This window comes from Anabas testudineus, chromosome 18 (assembly GCF_900324465.2).
Source record: "Anabas testudineus chromosome 18, fAnaTes1.2, whole genome shotgun sequence".
In the NCBI taxonomy this organism is placed as follows: domain Eukaryota; kingdom Metazoa; phylum Chordata; class Actinopteri; order Anabantiformes; family Anabantidae; genus Anabas; species Anabas testudineus.
Window position 1 is genome coordinate 13,177,419 of NC_046627.1, and position 21,232 is coordinate 13,198,650.

Genomic DNA, 21,232 nt, shown 5'->3' on the forward strand with positions numbered 1-21,232 from the left:
TTCTTTTAATCCTCTTTCTCCTCTTTCTAACTACCTCCTACTTTATGTCAACTACTATGCTGGAAATTATGGGAAACTGAGCATGCTCCAAATGAATTTAGAGTCCTCTGAAAATAAATAATAATAATAATAATAATAATAATAATAATGAATAATGAAGACCTGAATAGTGGCACAAGGCCATGGATGTTTATGTCGTAGTTTCTACAGCGGTTTCACAAGCATTACACCCTTAATGATGTTGCTGTGATTGAGACGGGGTTTCGTGATGTAACATGAAGTCATAATAACCCCTTCAGTATATCCTTCACGCTCAAAGAAACCAACTCCTGGAGCAAATTTCCTCATGAATGGTCGACTAGTTCGTAGTTCCACTACACACATTAACCTTCCTGAGTAAAACAATTGGTTTAATTATGTATGTTAGCTCATAACTGTACATAACAATCACCTTTTTGTTGTGTATTTTAAAGTCCTTCCAAATTTTAGACAACTGCTGTCTGCCATTTTTCCAATGTTGTATAAAAAATGGAGTAATTAACTATTACTACATCTCTCTGAAAGAGAGAAGTCTGGCTTCGCTCTTTTTTCTAAACTGTTTCCTCAGGACATTGGTCATCATTTTGCTGGTGCGTCTGTAATAGGTAGATAGCAAATGTAACTTCCTCTATTTTTACTTCGAAAGGAGCACAGTTAGCAACACAACTTCTTCCTCTTATCACATCGAAACATTTTTCACTTATCAGTCTGAAGCATTACATTAGATCACAGTAATGAAAAAGCTGTGGAAGACGCTGGTAAGTTCCTCTGCACAAAACCAAATATAATTTAGCTTGGCTGCAACAGTTAAACTAGAACAATAACTATGATGTCTCCTAACACTTTCATGTCGTTAACATATGTAGATTTCTCTTCTTTCTTTTTGGAACGTTATGATTAATTTTAAGGATGCGAGAGTGTTAACGTAATTCGGTGAGAGTGGCAACGTTTTTCAGTAAGTAAGTAGAAGCAGCAAAACAGGAAGGTGAAATACTAATGAGGAAAGCCTGTATAAAAATATTTAAAAGCAGACACGTTAGTAAAATGTATGTATTTAATAAGAATAAATTTGACAAATTATCACAATCATTTATATTAAATGTAAAATATGACTCCTCAAAGAAGGAGTAAAATAAATGCAATGAACTTAAAATGCAACATTCGTTTTTATATATACAGCATTTGAGTAAATGTCCTGCAGAAATTCCCCACAGGAATTGACATGGTTGCAATACTAGGGAAGTCATTTTATTTTAAGTAGCCTTTCTATTGACCTTCTATTGTCTGACTATTATTTAGCATTTTTAATGGCTTGGACATAGACAACTTTTTTATTCAGTAGAACAGAAAGTCCTGTCTCTTCTCTGAAGAGCTGTTCACCTGGCATGAATCAAATCAAAGTCAAAATTTTGAGATCAAAAGTTCAATAAGTTAAATGTCGAGGTTGTGAGAAAAGTTTTAAATTAATAATTCTGTAAGTATATGTACCAAATTTCCTAATTGATACGTCTAAGTGGTGGGCCAACATTAACATCTATTGAGCCCTGTCTTGGCTAAAAACCTGAAACCTAATGTGCTAATTTCTTTGTTTGTTCTCTTCACAGATCTTATAGCCTCCAAACTACTTAAGTCAGCATGTGCACTATAGGAAGTTCAACTTTGCTCCTTGTGTCACTTCTGTCTTTCATGCTTCATGCCCTACTGGCGTTTTCACTGAAAAACTGCACCATCGCCTACTCTGAAAATCCAAATTATGTGTGGGTTTCATGCCAAAATCATGAACTGACTGCTGTTCCAGATGACATTCCCAGAACTACAACATCACTAGATATCAGCTCAAATCACATTTTAAAGATCACCAGGTCTGATTTCAGAGGTTTATCGAAGCTCGGTGCTATAGAAGCTCAGTATAATGAGATTTCACATATTGATGATGGAGCTTTCGCAGACTTGGCTGAGTTAACGTTTCTCATGATGGATTACAATAATCTCATAAGCCTGACAGACAACATGTTTCAGGGACTGTTTAAATTAGCAGCATTATCACTGTACAAAAACTACATCTCATATATTTCACCTAAGGCCTTTCAGTCCCTAGAGAACCTAAAGCTGGTGATTTTGGGTTCTAACCAACTACATGAGATTTCAATGATAGCTCCAATCCTACAGCTGCCAACTTTACACAGTTTATTCCTTGGGTATAACTACCTCACTTCCTTTGAGTCAGACGAACTGTCTTTGAACGTCTCAAACCTCAGGTCACTGCAGCTCTCTATGAACCCACTGAGAAAGTTCAGCATTACAAAAGACGTCTTCCCGTTTCTGCAGAGCCTGGACTTTTCCAGGTGTTTCAGTGACATCGAGTGGGATGTATCAAACAAGACCTATCTGAGGAGCCTTACTTCTTTGTTCTTTAGTGGAGTTTATATTAGCTTTGAGGCGCACAGGGTGATTCTGCAGACTGCCAGCTCACTACAAACACTGTCGCTGTTGTTTATGAAGAGGTACATAGAAGCAGGTCTCATAGACATCGCCTGCCAAATTTCTTCCTTAAGAACTCTTGTTGTGACTGATAGCCATATTGGCATTTTAGACGACAACCTGCTGCGCTCATGTTCTCAGCTCACTGAGCTCAAATTATCTGATAATGAGCTTTCTGAGCTGTCGGACAATTCACTCAGATCAGTAACGCAGCTCACGCTTCTGCAATTGGACTTCAACCATTTGACCAAACTGCCACTTGCATTACGAGGACTCTCTGAACTTAAAACCCTCAATCTGCGCTCCAACTTTATTAGTCAGCTGGACTGCCTCGACTTCCAGCATATGACTAGATTAACAGACCTTAATCTAAACCACAACCGTCTGTCAAGTCTTCAAGGATGTGTTTTTCAAAATTTAAATAACTTGAAAGTCCTTGATGTAGGTGAAAATGCTGTTTTTACTTTTGACGGTACATTCAAAGCTAATTTGCAGAAACTTGAATATTTGAACTTGCATGATAACGCTCTCTTAAGCCTTCATCAAGGAGACTTTGGTAATCTGTCCTCACTCAGTGTTTTGGATCTTGAATCAGACACATACTACGGGGTGTATGGTGGGCCTTTCGAAAGACTATATCATCTCCAATCTCTTAGTCTTTCTCTTGGTGATTGCAGAGAAGAGGTTTTCAGGGGATTAGCACACTTGGAAAATCTGACACTACATCTTACTTGGAAATGGGATGGTTCTGGACAAAACAATGAGCCACCTTTCTCAAATTTACAAAACTTAAAGAAGCTTGTGATAAAGGTTTATGATGACTATGAGACTAAAATCTCACCAGATTTACTCAAGGGTCTGAAATCTTTAGAGTACTTCATGTCTGAGAGATTCTTCAAGAAGTCACTGCACCCAGACACATTTAAATATACTCCTCAACTGAGGAGTCTTCAGATAATCCACAGCGATCTGTCAGATTTATCCCCTGAGCTGTTTTGGCCAATCCCAAACCTGCAAGCACTCGACCTTAGCAACAATTTATTCAGGGCTTTAGATTTTCTGCCTCCGGCCAATCTGCCAGCACTCGGGTGGCTGAAACTCAGTGAAAACAAGTTATCAATCATCAACGAGTCAGTCTTCCGATCTCTGCCTGCCTTAATCTATCTGGACCTCACTGATAATCCTTTAGCATGTGAATGCTCTAATTTTGGCTTTAACCAGTGGGTGCTGATCAACAACCAGACACAGGTGCTTAATGGCCACCAGTATAGTTGTGCTTTTCCTGTGAGCCAACAGGGAAACCACTTCCTGGACTTTGACATCCACTCCTGTTGGGTGGACGCCAGCTTCACCTGCTTCATTTCTAGCACTTGCCTGATTTTGTTTACTCTCCTCGCTTCCTTCATCTATCACTTCCTGCGGTGGCACTTAGCCTATGCCTACTACCTCTTCTTAGCCTTCCTCTATGATAAGAAGAGGAGGAAGAAGCGAGCTGCTCATCAGTTCGATGCTTTTGTCTCCTACAACGTTCATGATGAGGACTGGGTCTACAGAGAGCTCCTTCCAGTGCTGGAGGGACAACAGGGCTGGAGACTCTGTCTGCACCACAGAGACTTTGAACCAGGTACAAACACTCTGTTAGTCTTTAAACCACATTTCCACCTCACTTCTTCTAAATGTGTCACAATAAGACCAGTAATGGACAAATTATGAGGGACATTTATTTAAGCAGTGCTTAAGTCGCTACCTGCCACAGGGTAGGTACCTCTACCCTATATTTAAATTTCTATTTCTAATTTTCTAATTCCTAATTTTCAAGGGTTGTGGAAACTATCCCAGCTGTAATTGACTGTTATTAAATATTTTTACATAATATATATTATAGTGTAGCTTTAAGTAATAGTTTGAATGCAGATCCTTCACAGAGCATTTTACACTGTAGTATTGCTGCTTTAACGTAATGTGTCAAAATGTGGAAAAGTTCAAGCATGAAACATTTTTCAGGGCGTCGTAATTTAATAATGTCAGTACCTCTACTAGTGAATGAGTATGCGTACAATAGATACTAGTATACACTATACTGTAGGCTCTTGTTCCTCACTTCCTTATTTCATTGCCTTCTATCTGTGTGTGACAGATGTTCTGAACAAACTGTGTATCTTCAAAGAATCTGTTTTTACAATGATGTTGTGAAAATCATGTATTTCACATCCCCTTTTTTGACCAATATGAACTTTACAGGTGTAGTGACTTGCTCATTTTCAGCTTGTTGCATGTGTCGACGTTCAGCACTTCCCTATAAAAAACAAAGCTCCAGGTACCAGTGAGATGATGAATATGATCCAAAAAGGCTAGGTTGACTAAAAGATAGTGGACACACTTATCATTGTACATTGGTTTATAAAACTCTAATACAGGATTCAGGTCCTCATGGTGTCCAACCAATCAAGTTATAAACACTAGTGTTTTATGCCAAATGTTGAATGTAGTGCAGTAGTAGCTACATTGAAATGTTGGGAATTAGGAAATCAGGCAGTTTTTACTACTTCGTAAATTCAAAATCTCCAGCAGTATCAAGGAGTCACTACAGATGATATTCTTATACGATCCTAACAAGGAGCTGTCACTTGCACAGGTAAGCTCATCATAGAAAACATTACAGACGCCATCTACGGCAGCAGGAAGACCATCTGCATCATCAGCCGCCACTACCTGCAGAGCGAGTGGTGCTCCAAAGAGATCCAGATGGCCAGGTGGGTACCCTGCCTCTGTCCGTACAGGTGATGCTCTTATCTTACGGATTCTCAGAGTGATTCAAGTCGTATGTTGTATGTGTGTCGTCTGCAGTTTCCGTCTGTTCGAGGAGCACGAGGATGTGCTGATCCTGCTGTTTCTAGAGGACATCCCGACCCACCGGCTTTCTCCATACTACCGAATGAGGAGTCTAGTGAAGAGATGCACCTACCTGAGCTGGCAGCAGGCTGGTCCACAGACTGGCGCCTTCTGGCTGAATATGCGCCGAGCGCTGGAGACAACAGAAACCCCCACTGAACACACACACAATCTTCTTACTGGAGATCCATCCTTGATTTAGTGAGGTAATGTTATCTTGGAAATCACTTAGTCACTTAAAGGGGCACGTTTTCATGTACAGATGTACTGATTTAATTCACATATAATCCGTTTAAAAACACATTGTTTCTATTTACTGTACATTTATACACGTCTGTATTTTCTACCCTACACATATATTTTGATGTTTTGTTATAGTGCTTCATGTTGACACCTGAGTCACACTGAATGTTTTGTACTTGCTATTTGGTAACAATAAATCTGATCTTAATTTTGGCAAATTTTAGTACAGTTCAACAGAGGACATGAGCTACGTCTTCCAAAATAATGACACAGTTGAATCACGTTGTAATAATAAGCGAACATTATCATCTTTGCATGTCTGTTAGATTAGACTGCAGAGGTTTGAACTCTTAACTTCCTCAGATGGTTTGTTTATTGACAGGTTGGTCCAGAAACCTGCAAAGAATTTCTACCTGTTGCTCCAGGTCTTTATATGTCCTGTCAGTCCTGCCAATCTTCATCTTCCTCTGTGGTTTCTCGGTTCCCTGACCTCTTCTTCTTCTCTCCCCCTCAACTAAAACCAAAAACTTCTCTTTTTAGTTTCTTTGTTGTAGATATTTTAGGTTTTTCATTGACTTTCACTGACCAGTATCTCTCAGGAAATGAGATGAGAGACTCACAAAGCTGCAGCAACAACAACAACAACAACAATGCAGACATAGGGAAAAACAAGACAACAAAAAAGCATTTTGTAAAACATAGAAGAGTATTTAACTTAGTGCAGCCTTAATTTTACAAAAACGTTTATTTAACACACTGTTGACATGTCAGAATTATAAAGTAGGAAATTTATAATTAACAGGTCCCCTTTTGTGTTCTTGTTTACTTTTTGTGGTTTTGTAGAGTTCTCTGCATAATTTGAAAAACATTAAAGAACTCTTCTTGCTGTTTTACAGAGATATCACACAAAAACCAGCCTGACATAAAAACTAAATCTGGCAAAGAAATTTTATTTAAATTCAGTCCCGACTCCGAAACACGTGCAACAACTGAGACACAGAAAACACATGATGATGTCACACCACTTGTATTTACACATATGTATGTAGCTGTGTGTAGTATGCGTTTGCGTGCACAGGACAATCACACAAACAGACGCACAACAACCCTTCACACGCGTCAGATAATCTCAACTCTCTAGATCTGAAACTTTTTCTTGAACCTTGGTTTCATGTTCATCTTTGAAAAGGTGGTACCTTTTCAAATTTGTACTTGGTGTGGTCAATATACGAGATTATGAAGTATAATATCAGTGGAACTACACTGGACATAAGGACAGCTGGTCAACAAATACATACACAGGGTGTGTACTGCTAGTTCACTTTTCTCAATCCAGCCTGCACATTGTAAAACTTTATCACCAGTCAATAAGTTTTCAATGTAGAGTTTATGAAAGATGACAAGTGATGAAAAACAACAACAGAAAAGAAAAGCAGGATAAAAACAGTAGAAAAGGCGGTTATGGGAAAAGTAAGCAGAGAAGTTAAAGGCAAGAGGCAAGAAACAGAATTAAAGTTCATCAATGAGAAAATGACAAAATAATAAAAACGCAGCATCTGGTGAATAACAGCCCGATGTTTGACAGGAAGCAGGAAATGAACACAAACAATCAGACGTCATTACTGACAGTAACATGAAGGTCCCGGGTTTAAACACGTCAAGGTCGATCACAACGTTAGTGTCTTAATGTTTTGGTAATGGATTTCCACAACCCCTTTAAACTTATTAGTCTATAATCAAAACCCATGGAATAAAAACAAAAAGCTTCTTTCCTATTCTCATAATTGCAAGATCAGTGTTTAGGATTTTTAATTTCTCAGTCTCAAATGTATGACCCCAATAATATGAATAACAGAATTAGTACATCCTTGTCTATGTATGACTTTTATTTTAAATTAATTTTATGTTACATGCATTACATAATTGCATGAAACGCTCTTGTAGTTATTGAGTTCATAGTTGTTTTAGAATTACAAAATCTGTAGTCACTTTGTTCCGAGTAAATAACTACATTTATCTTTTCTCATAACTACATTCCATGTGTTTTAATTTTGAGGAAATATGTCATATGTCATAACGATGATCTATAATGATGACTTCTTTAACTTGTGATCAGTATCTTAATTGTGTACAAAAATCTCCTTGTATAGAGCTATATAGACCTTGTATAAAGTCATTTTCCAGTTATCTCTCCATGCCCTACAGAGCAGGAAACAATGGTTGAACTTGCTCATTAAATATTTTCCTGCCTCATAAAATATTTGCCATCTGATCTTAAAGGAAAAAAAATACTTTTAACTGGTTTTCACATATCTTTGGGGTTTATGCTAGATAAATATAAAAATGCATCAATGTCACTTTGTTTTTCTAAAAAACCTTTTTTATTACAAAAATTGTTTGTTTGTCTAAACACAACCTCATTGTGGTAAAATTTGCATTTGAATTGTAAACTAGTGAATCAATATAATGAATCTAATCCGATTTTACTGTTCTTAAAACACATACCTTGTGATGAAGACGCACTTTGCTTTGTAATAAACCATATTACCATAATACCACACATTAAGTTTGAAACACAACCCTAAGAGGGACCAGCATGCCACTGCAGCTTCAGTCCTTACTTGTAGAAGAAAAGTGTTTAAAGGATGAGTTTTATTCACCTTCACTATTGTGGCAGCAGATTTGCACTCGCATACAAAAAAGTGCATGAATGAAACAGTGCAAAAAGTGGAAACAGCATGAATGACACTTGAACTTGAAAATAAAGCTTACAACACAAAGGAAGCGACTTTAATTAAAACATTATTCACTGAAAAACTGCCAAGACAACCCATACAAATCCATCACTTTCATATATTACAGCAAGAAGTTCACCACTGTTTGACCAGAGTTGAAATTAACTAGTGTTCGTTATAGAACTGAGTCCTCAGCCCTGAAATTTAACAAAGGAGAGAGGAAAAATGAAGCAAAGCAGGAAGAACTTCAAAGAAATAGTACAAGTACTTCTGGTGTCCGAAGGTCTGAGACATCACGCGTAGGACTGAAAACACCAACGCAACAACTGCTTCTTTTCTCCCACATTGTCAGCTTAAACTTTTCATTGCCTAAACCCAATCAATTCCATGTTGACTATTTATATTGGCAGTTAAAATGTGACTGTAAATCTAAGGTTCCCCTTAAAACGTTTGATCATTATAAGGTTTACACATGTTTTGATTGATATACAATTGGACTGAATACCAAACTGAAGTGTACAGGCTGTTTATGCCTATTTTCTTTTAGATCCATGGGTGAAAAAAACATTTTACACCAGACATCTGTGACATAAGAGGAAAAAAAACAGTGCAGAACTGGTTCTCCAGCCTACAACCAGGCTCAGTCTCAGTATTCATCAGGTTAAAATGATGTTAAACTTACATTGAGGTCCTCTGCGAACTGTATGTCTGTACAATTACACAAATAATCAACACATCTGCCTGATTAATATTCAGTCACACTGAGAACCACCAGGCCCTCAAGTAATGAGGGGATGGAAGGGAAATCTTCAGTCTTTACTGCTGCTGGGTGTCTTCATTACAAAAATAAAAGTCTCCTCTGGTATCAAAATAGACGACAATCTTTTAACGCTCTTCAGTTTCAGGAAGCTCACGGCGCCAAAAAAACGACCACAGCCCTACGTAGTGTGCGCACAGGACTGGCAAACCGACTGCAATGCTACGTGGCATGGTGAACTTGTGGAATATACAATTTATATTTACACGATGGGCTTTGAGCTGATGTAGAGTGAACCACGCTCACTAAAGCAGGGGAGGGATTCTTTGCTAAACTGTACTTCTACGACCGAGTAACTTGGGTAGTCGGAGACGGTATTGGCAGTACAGACAGATTAGAAAAATGTTTCTTACATTTGCTCAAGTTCAGACTAATGATCGCTGACTGACAAGTGACAGATCTGATCCTTGATTGTCAGGTCTTAAAGGTAAATGTGTTTCTAAAAAGGCAGCACAAAGCCATGGACTCGTGGCCAGGTAGACAGAAGGGACAGGAAAACGACAAAAACTAGAGACAGTTCGTGGCATTTTACGAAAGAACCATCACGGGAAGTTTGGCTCACTGAAGGTCGCGACTAAGACTAGACACCGGAAGACTGATAACAAAAGTCTTTCCATTCTTAACGCCAAAGGTTCACAGTTTAGGAGTCTTAAAACAACAGTCAGACGCCCAGAAGAACATTTTTAAAACAGGCATTTAAAGGGTTATTCAGATATGCGCTTCAACCCTGATCATATCTGGACATTACCCAGAGGTGCTGCGCAAATATCCAAATCAGTCGAGTGGGACGTTAAATGGACTTCACCCTACCAGGTCCCTGGTACAGAGTCTGTGATTTCGGCCTCGTGTACGCTCTACCCAGGCGTCTCAACAACAATATTTCAAAGTTCTCACAGAGTAAAAATTTATTAAACTATTTATTCGAAGACAACATGAAGTTTTTAGCTTTTTAGTCAGATTCAATTAGATAAAGTTGCAGCATTCTTAGTATGAATCTAACCCTTTAGTCATTTTGACATATGAACCCAAGACAATGTCTACAGACTCTGGTCTGGACACTTGCTCTTTCACAGTCCGACTGGTTTTAGCGAGAAGTGCTCCCTGGGTGGAGGGTGCAGGTAAAACTACTTCAACATTAGATAATCTCCACTTGATTTGTTTTCCTCAGACAGTTGAAGCCACATATCAGCTTTAGATACAAAGGACTCATAAGAAGGCCACTGTCTGTGAAAAGGTTTTTCGGAAACAATCTATTCTCGGCAGTATGAAGAGGGGAATGCTTATAGAAAAATAACTTTTAATGTTCACACGGGCACCTGACTGTTGTTTTAAGGCACCCTTTAATAAACCCTTAAGCACAACGGCCACTGTTCTCACTTGTTTGTTAAAAGATGTTATAAACTGTAGTGAGGTTGTTTTATTTCACTAGACTAATACTGTGTAGCAGAGACTGAACTGTTTTATTAAACTGTCTTCGTTTTCCAGTCCGTGTTCTTCAGAGTGAGCTCATGCTGCGACAGGAAGGTGGATTAAAGGACTGATTTTAAAAAAGACGTACAGTGTCTGTCCAGCTTGTTTGAATGAAGAAGAGAACAGCTGGTGATTCAATCTCCACACTAGAAGATCAGCTTTGAAATTCCTCATGTATGTTCTCAGTCTTCACACATTAATTTTCATCTGTGCTTTACTGTACTTTAATGTCCACTACTTAAATTATTCACGTTCACCGCCCTCTTTACATCCTCAACAAACTGTCAAAAGCATTTTCTTAGTTCTTAGTTTTTCCAGATGTGCACATGAACCCTTGTCTGGACTGCAGCCGAGTATCCAAACCAATACTGTCAGAGTAAAGTAAAGATAAAGGAGCCTAGAAATGTACAGACAGCCAAAAGAGAAAAAAACAAAATACTGTGTAGTTGCTATTGAATACTGCAGTCAAATTGTAGCTTTAATACTGCCAGGACAAGTCCACGGTTTCAGGCAGCTGGCTAAGCAAAACAGAACACTGAATCCACTGCTCGGTGTGGCAGGCGTGTCTTTTGAAAATAAAATCCTTCCTTCGTAAACAAAGTCAGACACCGCAGACGTCGCACACATCAAGAAATGGCGCCTAGGCAAATCCAAATCAACAAATTGAATTGATCCAACAACTCAGACCAGAATAAGAAGTGAAAAGCCCTGATACTGTATCACTGTCCGGCTGTTGTGCCTGAAAAGAAAAAAAACAAAAACAGGTAACAGGATAGTTTCCAACGTCCTCAGACGAGAGTCACACAGGTAAACCAGACACCTGGTGTTTGGAGATGTCGTGCTATAGAAATATCGACCTCTGTGAAGAACGTTTCCTCTTCTAGCGGTCAACTTTCTCTGGTACTGTCCAGTTCACATGTCTTTAGTCTGATCCTCCTCATGTTTTATGGAGTATGTTTACCCTGTCAGTTTGAAGCCCATCTGCTCTTCGAACGTCCTTCAAGTTGCTCAATATCTGAAATGAAGGACCTGATTTATATTCCTACCGTTGTCGGGATTACTGAGATAGGCGGGACCAAAAGAGAGCTCAAAGGTATTTCTAGATGCAGCATGAACTGCATCAAATGTAGGTTGATCCAGAGAGACGACAGAGGGCTGACCTGAGTTTCATCGAGGTTTAACCCTGGAGAAACACCTGCCAAGTGTGAAACCAAGGTAAACCAGATTCAGGGCATGTTAGCCCAGGTCAAGTCTGAGGTCCAACTGCACCAGGTGTCGGGGAGAAAACTAAAAGTGATGTCAAACTGGGTCAGACAGTTTCCTTTGAGTTCAGATGTGTTTTAAAACTGCCACAACCAACACACACGTTTATTCCACATTGATCAAAACCCAAGACTTCTAGAGTCCACTTTGGGTCCAGACAGGTCTGTTGGGTTCTTCCACCTTGGATTTAGCTTCTGCTTGGTGAAAACCAGATCCCAGGTCTTGGACCCGGCTCAAGTCATATTCAGTCTAGTGCAGTCAGGTTGGGTTTTGATCTTCAGGCTCGTTAAAGTAAAAATTGGAGCCTGATTTCAGTCTGTTCTTGCCCGAGATCTGGTTTTGTTCTGCTGTCTCTTCTCAGGATTTGTCCCCCATACGAGTCTGCTCCATGGACCCCTCCTCATCTGAAAGACCAGTTTCTACGGCGATGACCAAAGATGCAACCGAGACGCTGCTCACCATTGGCTGAAGCTCACCTGTGAGAAGGAAGGGAAGACCAGGTCAGACACACACTCCCTATCACTTCAACCCAAACAAGACTTCAGAGACAGTTTGAGCAAATTAAACTCTCAATACCAGCTGAGATATTCTGCATTTGTTTTGGTTGTGGATGAAGAAACAAATAAAAATGCAGGGAAGAGAAAAAATGCACAAAATAAAAAAGTAAAGGAAATAAAAAATGTTCTGTATGATGTTGATGTGAGAACCCAACAACACAAAGCTGTTATGCCGCAGAACCACCACTTGATGTCAGTATAACACCACTGATCCTGTTAAGACAGGTGTTTTACCTGTATGCGTGTCAGTCGTGGCCGTCACAGGACTGTCTCTCAGGGTGTCGGGGTCCTGGTAGTCCTGTGGAAGTCCCACCCGTCGTACGCCGGGGTCCAGCACCACAGAGGAGCCGCCTTCGCTCAGCGTGCCGTCACTCGACGCCCCAGACACCACCGCCTCTAGGGCCAGAACCCCAACTCCACCCACCCCGTCCACCCCGACTCCACCGCCCAAGGCCAGGTCGTAGTCCAGAGGCAGGTCGTCGAGGCAGTCGGCATTCAACTGGAGAGGAGGTTGAGAGGAATACATCAGAGACAACATTACGAACGTCTCCATGTCCTTAAGGAATCAGGCTGCCTGATTTCCTCAGGTAGAAGCTGATTCCTTGGTAATGTGAACGGGTTCGTGTGTTTCTAACGGGTCTTAGATATTTATGTTCTTGCTGCTCCATTAAACTCATACCTGGATAAACTGGATAAACCAACCAAACCTCATGTTGTTCAACCCTCCCCCAACCCTCTATGTGATTCCTCTGACACTCACAGCTATTCCCAGAGCCTTCAGGATGTTCATCTTGCACATTGGACACGTGCGATGATCCAGCAGCCACGGATCCACGCAGCTCTTGTGGAATAAATGTCTGCAGAAGGGGAAAAAAACAGTGAAATCAGATGCTGCTCGAGCAAAACGTGTCACAGAAACGCTAGAGGAGAATCAGGTTCACAGCTGCTTTCATTTTGTGCAGTTACACAAGGAGCAAAAGAAGCTGGATAAACATGCTTTTTATCTCACGTAGCTCGTTTTATAATGTGATGTAGTAAATGACAGCTTTGTCTTAGCAAATCAGGAAAACGGTCATCAAGTCACAACCTGCACTCATCTCTCATCACAAGGAAACCAAACTCCATTATCACTTATCACGTTTTATGATCAAACGACAAAAACCTTTACACAACAGTCGTCAGTGACCTGATTATCAACCACACCATTAACCATTAAGTCCCTGATTCTGGAAAGACCTCGTCCAAAGACTTTCCAGTTTAGAAAAAGGATCAGCTCTGTGGAAAAAAGCCACACGAGAGGCGCAAACTGGGCCGAGTGACAACGGATCGCTGTATCTCGTATAGAGTGTCATACTGGACCACAACCAACGCCGCTGTGGGACGTGTCACAACATCCCAGCACAAACCAGGGTTGGGTGGAATTGAACAGCAGCAGCACATGAGTGTAAACACAGCAAACGGACAGAGGTAAGATGATGATGAGGCTGCTCGCACGACGAGGCTGAAAACCACAAGAACTAATGATCTGAATCATTGGTCGACAGGGTCGGCTTGACGCAGGTCCCTAAATCATTTCTACTTGTTTGTTTTTAAATGTGCAGTGGCAATGGCAACACCTCTACAACATCTGTAAACAGATCAGAATTTATGAAAACCAGAATGTGTTACTGCTTCAAATTTCTGTGAACACTCAGAAAATTATGTTGAACACATACGAAAGCTGAAATTCACATTTCTCGTCCCTAATTAGGAAGTTTTGTTTTTTTAAGGAGTAATTCTTTTCATGCAGCTGCTAGAAGCATCTTTTTAGCAGAACCCAAAGGGAAAAAACTAAGAATTAAAAGTGCTTTTTGCTAATTAAGACGCAGTTTTAGTCCAACTCTATTATCAACATTAAAGCATTTATTCATTTACTAATAAAGAAGTAGCTGCTTTTGCTAAAATGACTCGATTTAGTTCCTGAATTGGAGACGTGAAAGTTATGTTTTTATTAAACCAGTTAAGCAGATTCCAGCTTTCACTTCTCTATTAAATGTAGAAACTGTGAGAGCAAAATCTTACTAAGTCTATTATAACTTTCTTTAGCTCTCAAATCTTTGTTCCCTTTTATTTTTTCCTCCCCATCATCATGAGGTAATAAATAATTAACGAAGACCGATTTAATCACTTCTCTTCTTCTTTTCCTGCTTCTTTCTTTTTGAGGTTCAAAACAGTATAAAACTGTCAGTTAACATGTCCCGTATTTCATTTATACTATCACTATTATGCTTTTGCACCTTGACACTGATTTTGTTCAATTCTGCTTTAGTGTCACATTTTAATAAAACACATACTTTAACCCTCTGTAGACCTTAAATGCATCACGCAGCTGTGTAACACGACACAAAACAATGTGTTGGTGTCCAGATGTTTTACCCTTTGGATACGGAGATTTTAAAACCACTGGGCATTCATCTCCTACGTCATAGGGTACATCCTTAATTACATCCATGCTTCCCTCACAATAGCGACGTAGGGAAAAGACGCAGGCAGCGTGAAGAAGCAACGAGTTTCTGGAACCGTCGTCTGCAGCAACATCTGTTTCTCCTGACGGTGGATCAGCTGTGGATTAGCCGTCAGTCCGTCTTCAGAGTTGCTGTCGTCACTTTTGTTCATTTGGAGTTTATATTTGTCCAAAAAACACACACGGTCCAAATAATAATTAATACATGGTTACAACCGTCTGAACAGCTGCTGCTCATTTATTAAAACTAGCTCATGTATTCTTACTGTTATGTGTCATTAATTTAGACTTTAATACTGAGACACGGTGTGCGTCACAAGCGCCTTATTTTTGATGACGTAAATGCATTTATTTATTTAACAACCCGATTATATAGATCTACATATTGGTATTCATTAGTTTTTATATACAGATTATATCGATTTGTAAATAATGTAAATATCTTCTAAACAATAAGCTGTTCACAGCAGGACCATACCAGCCATCATGATCCACAGAAGTTCATCTCTCTTTACTTTAATCAGACTTTAATCTCTGATCAAACACAGGTTATTTCTGAGGTTTGTCACTCGCTGGTGAAGCTCGTGCTCTTTAGTTTCCTGTTTACCTGCAGGGCAGTATGCGAACCACATCATTGGCCTTGTAGCCCTCGATGCAGACGGCACAGTTGTCAAAGTCGGCCTCCGTCTCCTGGTCGCCCTTCCTGATGGTGCGAACCTGCAGTTTGCTGATGGCCTTCTTTGCCGCATCGCCGAGTCGACGCTGGAGGAAACAGGAGAGAGATGACCGGCACATTTAGTCCCTGATGAGGCGGCAGTGGCAGATGTCTGGAAAATATGAATCCCTGACGGCTGCGAAACTCCCGACTGAGATCAGGCGTCGTGTAAACATACTTCCTCTTGTTTAAAGACACAGCAAACTGTAGCGTCACTCAGTGTAAATAAGGAGATACCAACAGACTCACTGGACCATAAAATTAACTTCCAAATAATATCTTTAGAGACTTTTCGCACAGACAAGAATACGTCGTCATTATTAACACCCCCTCGTGTCAGCGGGAGCAGCAGCTTTTCTGTTAATTGCAAAAACATTTCATTTCAACCCCGTGAACTGTTTGACTACCAGAAACACTTCCTCCACACTTCACCAATGGTTTGTTATGTTATTTTTGTCATTTGCTTTTGCATCGAACCAGGATGAGGAACTCTGAGTTAGTTTATATTTTATAAGAACTTAGCTGCAGAGGTCAGTCAATGAGGAACTAATTACATTGCCAAATGCCCACTGGGTCCACTTTCATAAATGTCTTCATCATATTAAAACTCACACTGGTCCAACAAAGAGAAACATCTGATGAGAATTACTTGAGCTTTTGGGATAAACAAAGGATGTTTTCATGGTTTTCTGATGTGCAGACCAAACAATTAAACAAATCACATTCCTTAAACATCATTTCTTTGGGAGAGCACTGATTTCTTGGTGATGTTTAACACAAAAACTGAAGAAGGGGTGAGTGAAAGCAGAGTGAGTGCGAGAGTGAAAGGAGGGACCGGGTGTAGACTGCTTCATGTCTGCAGAATACCAAAATGTTCCTCTGTTCCACTTGTTCTCTTATGTATTAATGTGGTGAAACAGGTTTTCAGCAATACAAAAAATATTGTCATGCTTTAATATTGCGACATCTCAGTGTAAGTGTCAGCACCTGGTTCCTGTCTCGTGCGTTGGCGTATCTGAACCTCTGGATGTAGTAGAAGACGAGCCAGGCGAGGGAGATGATCATCAGCACGATGAAAGAAATGGAGACAAACACCACCGACGTCCTGCTGACGTACTTCTGCAGGTTCCTCGTCCCGATGGTGATCGTCATGGTGACCGTCACGTTGCGCTCCAGCAGCGATACGACCTCTCTGCCCTTTGGCTCTGGGATCATGATGGCGATCACCTCGCCTGTGCCTGAAGACGGACACGAAAGAAATAAAAGAGTGAACTAACTGCAGTAAGAACATCCACCATAATATAACCTTTTTCTTATTATAGCGATGGTTTGGGAGTTTTTAAACTCTTAAAACAAAAATTTGGTTTGTAAATGTAGGTGAGAGCAGCATGTCCGATCACTGCAACCTTTCAAAATATTTGTCCCTAGACTCTGTACTGTTCCTGAATGGCTCACACAGACGCACTGACTACATGGTGATGCTTAACTACTGCAGAAACTTATGCAAAAGCGAGCATTAACTGCCGTCATGGTCGAACACGAAAGAAACTCCTCGACTGAAACACTTCCGTAACACAGAAAAACGCAGAAATGACCAAAACGCAAACAGGCAACACAAAATAACCGTGACAGAGGCTGCTGCAGTAGTGGCAACATTATCACAGTATAAATCATAAAAATGGTGGAAAACTGTGATTTATTATAACTTGAACAACTTATCTATAGCATTATATGTACTTTAACCCTTTTTAACTTGCTCCCACATTACTATTGTTTTTTCCAAAAAGTTGCATCTTCTAGCATTTTACGTGTCAACAATCCTACCAAAATAAAAGTCTAAGGTCCAACAGGACTAAAAAAAAATCCTCTCCAAAGTTCAGCTCGGTATTTTATGATCACGAGTTGCACAATGTCACTGCTGCCGAAAAGGGCCAAAGAGAATCGCTGGCAATGCATTGTGTTGATTGTGCTTAATGCAGCGTTGTCTCCTAATGTCATTATAAACACACATCTGCATATCAGCCTTTCAGGTAATATAAAACAAATTGTAGATGATAACTTATGTTTTAAAACAAGTTGCCCTCCGATGTGAAACGCCATTCTGGACTTACATTTCCTCCATTAACATTTCAGACACTGATTGTCAGCTACTACAGAGAAAGCACGTACACTCTGTAATTCAACACTCGGACTACACCTTGCAGCTGTGCCCTTGAGCCTGTAGGGAGTTTCTTGTGACAGTAACCAAAAAGATAGGGCGGTGTTAAATTGTAACTACAAGCACAGAGCCAGACTGCTGTGGCTTCACATTGACCTTTATTTGGCAACAACAACACGTGAATTTTTCGCCATCAATTATTTAGTTAAAAAAAATTAAAAAAACTGAGGAGTTTGATGCAATAGCAGGAAAATTTAAGCAACAGTATGTACACTTTGTCACAGGCTGCCTATGTCTGTGAGCAGATTGAACAGATTGTTTCTTTCAAATAGTTTTTAGCCGCCTGAAGAGGTGAAAGTCCAGGATTTCACAAGAAAAAAAAAAAAGAAAAACAAACAAACTGTGTGCAGCTGAGATTTCGTTAACCACACCGTGACCTCCCGCTGTTCAGCACTCACCAGGAGACACTTCTATTTCCTGTTCACTGATCCAATGACAACTTCTGCTCAACCAGTCGCTATGACAACGGCTGCTCGCCCACCCACGAGAGGCGACCACTAAAAATAAAACATGATTCAGGCCTCTCTTCTTTTAGCTGTGCAGTATCCACACCTGCGGCGCCCAGTTTAAGGTTATATGTGACTGTAGGATTATTATAAGATATAATAATCCTACGACCGTAAGTCTTCTCACTCACGGCTGGACTGTGCATTAGTGCTGGTTCAGACCATGCTGACATGTACCAGCGTGTCCCCAAGCTCCTTTTACACTAACAATTCTCGTGAGCGGTGGAGGTTTTGCATAGACGCACAGGACAGAGGACAGATTACTCCTCTTTGCAGATATTTTGCATCTCTTGTTTTACAATGTTTGAGGACATCCTACATCTCTGTGGAGCTGTTTTGTGGTTCTTTTGAGATTGTTTCATTTGCATCTCCCCCGTGTCTTTTCAAAGACAAAACATCTCTTCAGAGGTTTTGTGGTTGTTTCACCTCTCTGTGAGGACACCTTACATCTCTTTATAGAGGTTTTTGATGCTCTTTGTGGTCATGCTAGAGTCTCTTTGAGGACGCTTTACATTTCGTTGTAGATCTTTTGCATCGCTTTGAGAAGATTTTGTTTCTTTGGCCTCAATCGTTTCTCTTTGAGGTCTCTTAACAATATGTTTGAGTCGCTTTATGTCTACTATGTCTGTTACATCTCTTTGCAGATATTATCTATTTGTGATCGTTTTGGGTCAATGTTCTATTTCTTCAGGGTTATTTTGCAACACTTGAGTCCTTTCAACAACATCTTAAATCAATGGTCTTTGTCTGTCTAGTGTTTTTGCATCATCAGTGTTTCTCTGAGGACACTTTAAATCACTTTGTAGAGGTGTTATGTCTCTTTGTGATTGTTTTAGGACACCTTCTATTTCTTTGCAGATGTTTTGCAGCTCTTTATGGTATGGCAACATTTTATATCTGGGATATTTTGCCCTTTGACCTCAGTTGGCTTGTTCTATGAAATGTCTGGACTTACAAACATAAAAGTGCATCTAATTCTGGCTTTGTTCTCTGGTTCAGCAGTGATGTCTGTAGATCGACAGCTGCAGACCTGTTTTGATGCTAACAGTGATGAGCCAGTGACACCAGCCTGGTGTCAATGGATCAAACATGAGTCAAAGTCTTAAACCATCTGATATTTCTGGTTTATTCTCTAAATGGTGACGTTACTGAGTTTGGAGAAGATGATGAAAGCAGACGAGGCAGCAGCAAAAGAAGAAGTATTACTTTCTTCTCCACAGGGAAATCAGTGATCAGAGTTCAGGGTCTCCAGCTGGTAATGATTCAGTGTGCTTCACTGAAGGACACAAGTGTTTACTTCCACCCCTGAGACAAACCACAACCCCAACCTTCAACAGCTGCAGAGTCTGAGGATGAAAAATAAAGAGCGATCCACAAACATAAACACACACCGTTTCTGAGACAGTGAACAAGAAAAGTATGAACACAAACCCTTCAGCACCACAATAACTGTGTATAGTTTTGCAAGTGTTCGCTACACTGAAGCTGTTTTGATACACATTTGGCGATTCAGGAATTTGAGGTTACCCTTGTGACTGAGGCCTGACTCAGTAAACACACACCCTCATGTAACCCTAAAGGTAGAGGAAGGTTCATTTACACAGCGAGACATAGCTGCAGCCTCCAAAGTAAAAGTTTCATTTCCATATTTAATATTTAACGTAAAAACTGTTTTCATCAGCAACTTTTTAAAAGACAACAACAAATGTATCACTGAGCTGCTGGGAAAGCATTATAAGGTTGATGTAGGTTTACAACAAATGAGTCACACATTCCGACAGATGCTATCGCCGAAAGGGTGATGATTAACTTAACATGATGGATGAAAAGCTGACAGGAATGTTTTGAGACGAGTGGGACCTTCTTGTTTTTTAGCTCAATCAGAATAAAACAACAAAGATAATTATCGCAAAATACCTTTTCCTTGATAGAGCTTTAGGACGTCAATAACAACCGAACTCATTCTACTAAAATCACATGTACGTAAGTATTTGCAGCCTTTGCTCAACACTTAGTTAAACGCCCTTTAGCACCAATTATCGCCCCCAGTCTTTGAGTAGGATTCTACCAGCACGTATTTTTGAGCAGTTTCTCTCATTCTTCTGTGTTGTACCTCTCAAGCTCCATCAGACTGGAGGAAGAGTGTCGGTGCAGTCATTTTTAAGATCTCTCCAGAGATGTTCAGTGAGGTTCAAGTCTGGGCTGAGTTGTCCCGTAGGATGTCTCTGTACATTGCTGCATTCATCCTTACCTAAATCCTGATTTGTCTTTCATTTCCTGCCGCTGAAAAACATTCCCACAGCATTATGCTGCCACCATCAGGCTCCACTGTAGGGGTTGGTATTGACCAGGTTCTCATGGTCTTTCAGGTGCCATTTGGCAAACCTTTACTGAGGAGTGGTTTCTGTCTGGCCACTCTATCATACAGGCCTGATTGGTGAAGTGCTGCAGAGATGGTTGTTCTTCTGTCCCCACAGAGAAACGCTGGAGTGACCATCAGGTTCTGATCACCTCCCTGACTTGGGCCCTTCTCCCTTGATTGCTCAGTTTGGCCAGGCGGCCCAAACTAGGAAGAGTCCTGTTGGTTCCAAACTTCTTCCATTTATGGATGATGGAGGCCACTGTGCTCATTGGGACCTTCAATGCTGCACAATTTTTTCTGTACCTTTCCCCAGGTCTGTGTCTCAGTACAATCCTGTCTCGGAGGTCTACAGACAATTCCTTGAACTTCATGTCTTGTTCTGTGCTCTGACATGCACTGTTAACTGTGGGATCTTATACAGACGCCTTCAT

The 21,232-nt window shown here is 40.3% G+C and overlaps 2 protein-coding genes across 3 annotated transcripts; one reads left to right on the forward strand and one right to left on the reverse strand.

Annotated features, from left to right (window-relative positions):
* Positions 1 to 755: 755 nt before the first annotated feature.
* On the forward strand, positions 756 to 11,432 carry LOC113168208 (toll-like receptor 13). 2 transcript variants are annotated; one of them, XM_026369196.1, is made up of 4 exons: positions 756 to 797; positions 1,644 to 4,144; positions 5,156 to 5,273; positions 5,368 to 11,432. In XM_026369196.1, exons 2-4 carry the CDS (start codon positions 1,675 to 1,677, stop codon positions 5,612 to 5,614), a joined length of 2,835 nt encoding a protein of 944 aa, XP_026224981.1. In that variant the 5' UTR covers positions 756 to 797; positions 1,644 to 1,674; the 3' UTR covers positions 5,615 to 11,432. The 2 variants fall into 2 exon arrangements, with proteins under 2 accessions (XP_026224981.1, XP_026224982.1); XM_026369197.1 differs by lacking the exon at positions 5,156 to 5,273 and having other exon boundaries at positions 5,368 to 5,507.
* rnf150b (ring finger protein 150b) lies at positions 8,418 to 17,245 on the reverse strand. The gene is made up of 6 exons (XM_026369380.2): positions 17,237 to 17,245; positions 16,703 to 16,987; positions 15,608 to 15,762; positions 13,258 to 13,354; positions 12,732 to 12,996; positions 8,418 to 12,416 (listed from the first exon to the last, which is right to left on the reverse strand). The coding sequence occupies exons 1-6, from the start codon at positions 17,243 to 17,245 to the stop codon at positions 12,298 to 12,300; spliced, it is 930 nt and encodes a 309-aa protein (XP_026225165.2). The 3' UTR covers positions 8,418 to 12,297.
* Positions 17,246 to 21,232: the final 3,987 nt, after the last annotated feature.

Coding starts and splice junctions, on each gene's coding strand:
- LOC113168208 (XM_026369196.1), top strand. CDS start 1,675: ATGTGCACTATAGGAAGTTCAACTTTGCTCCTTGTGTCACTTCTGTCT. Junction 4,145..5,155: donor CCACAGAGACTTTGAACCAG/GTACAAACACTC, acceptor TCACTTGCACAG/GTAAGCTCATCATAGAAAAC. Junction 5,274..5,367: donor AAAGAGATCCAGATGGCCAG/GTGGGTACCCTG, acceptor TGTCGTCTGCAG/TTTCCGTCTGTTCGAGGAGC.
- rnf150b (XM_026369380.2), bottom strand. Junction 12,997..13,257: donor TGAAGGCTCTGGGAATAGCT/GTGAGTGTCAGA, acceptor CCTCCTCTCCAG/TTGAATGCCGACTGCCTCGA. Junction 12,417..12,731: donor CACGACTGACACGCATACAG/GTAAAACACCTG, acceptor TCCTTCTCACAG/GTGAGCTTCAGCCAATGGTG.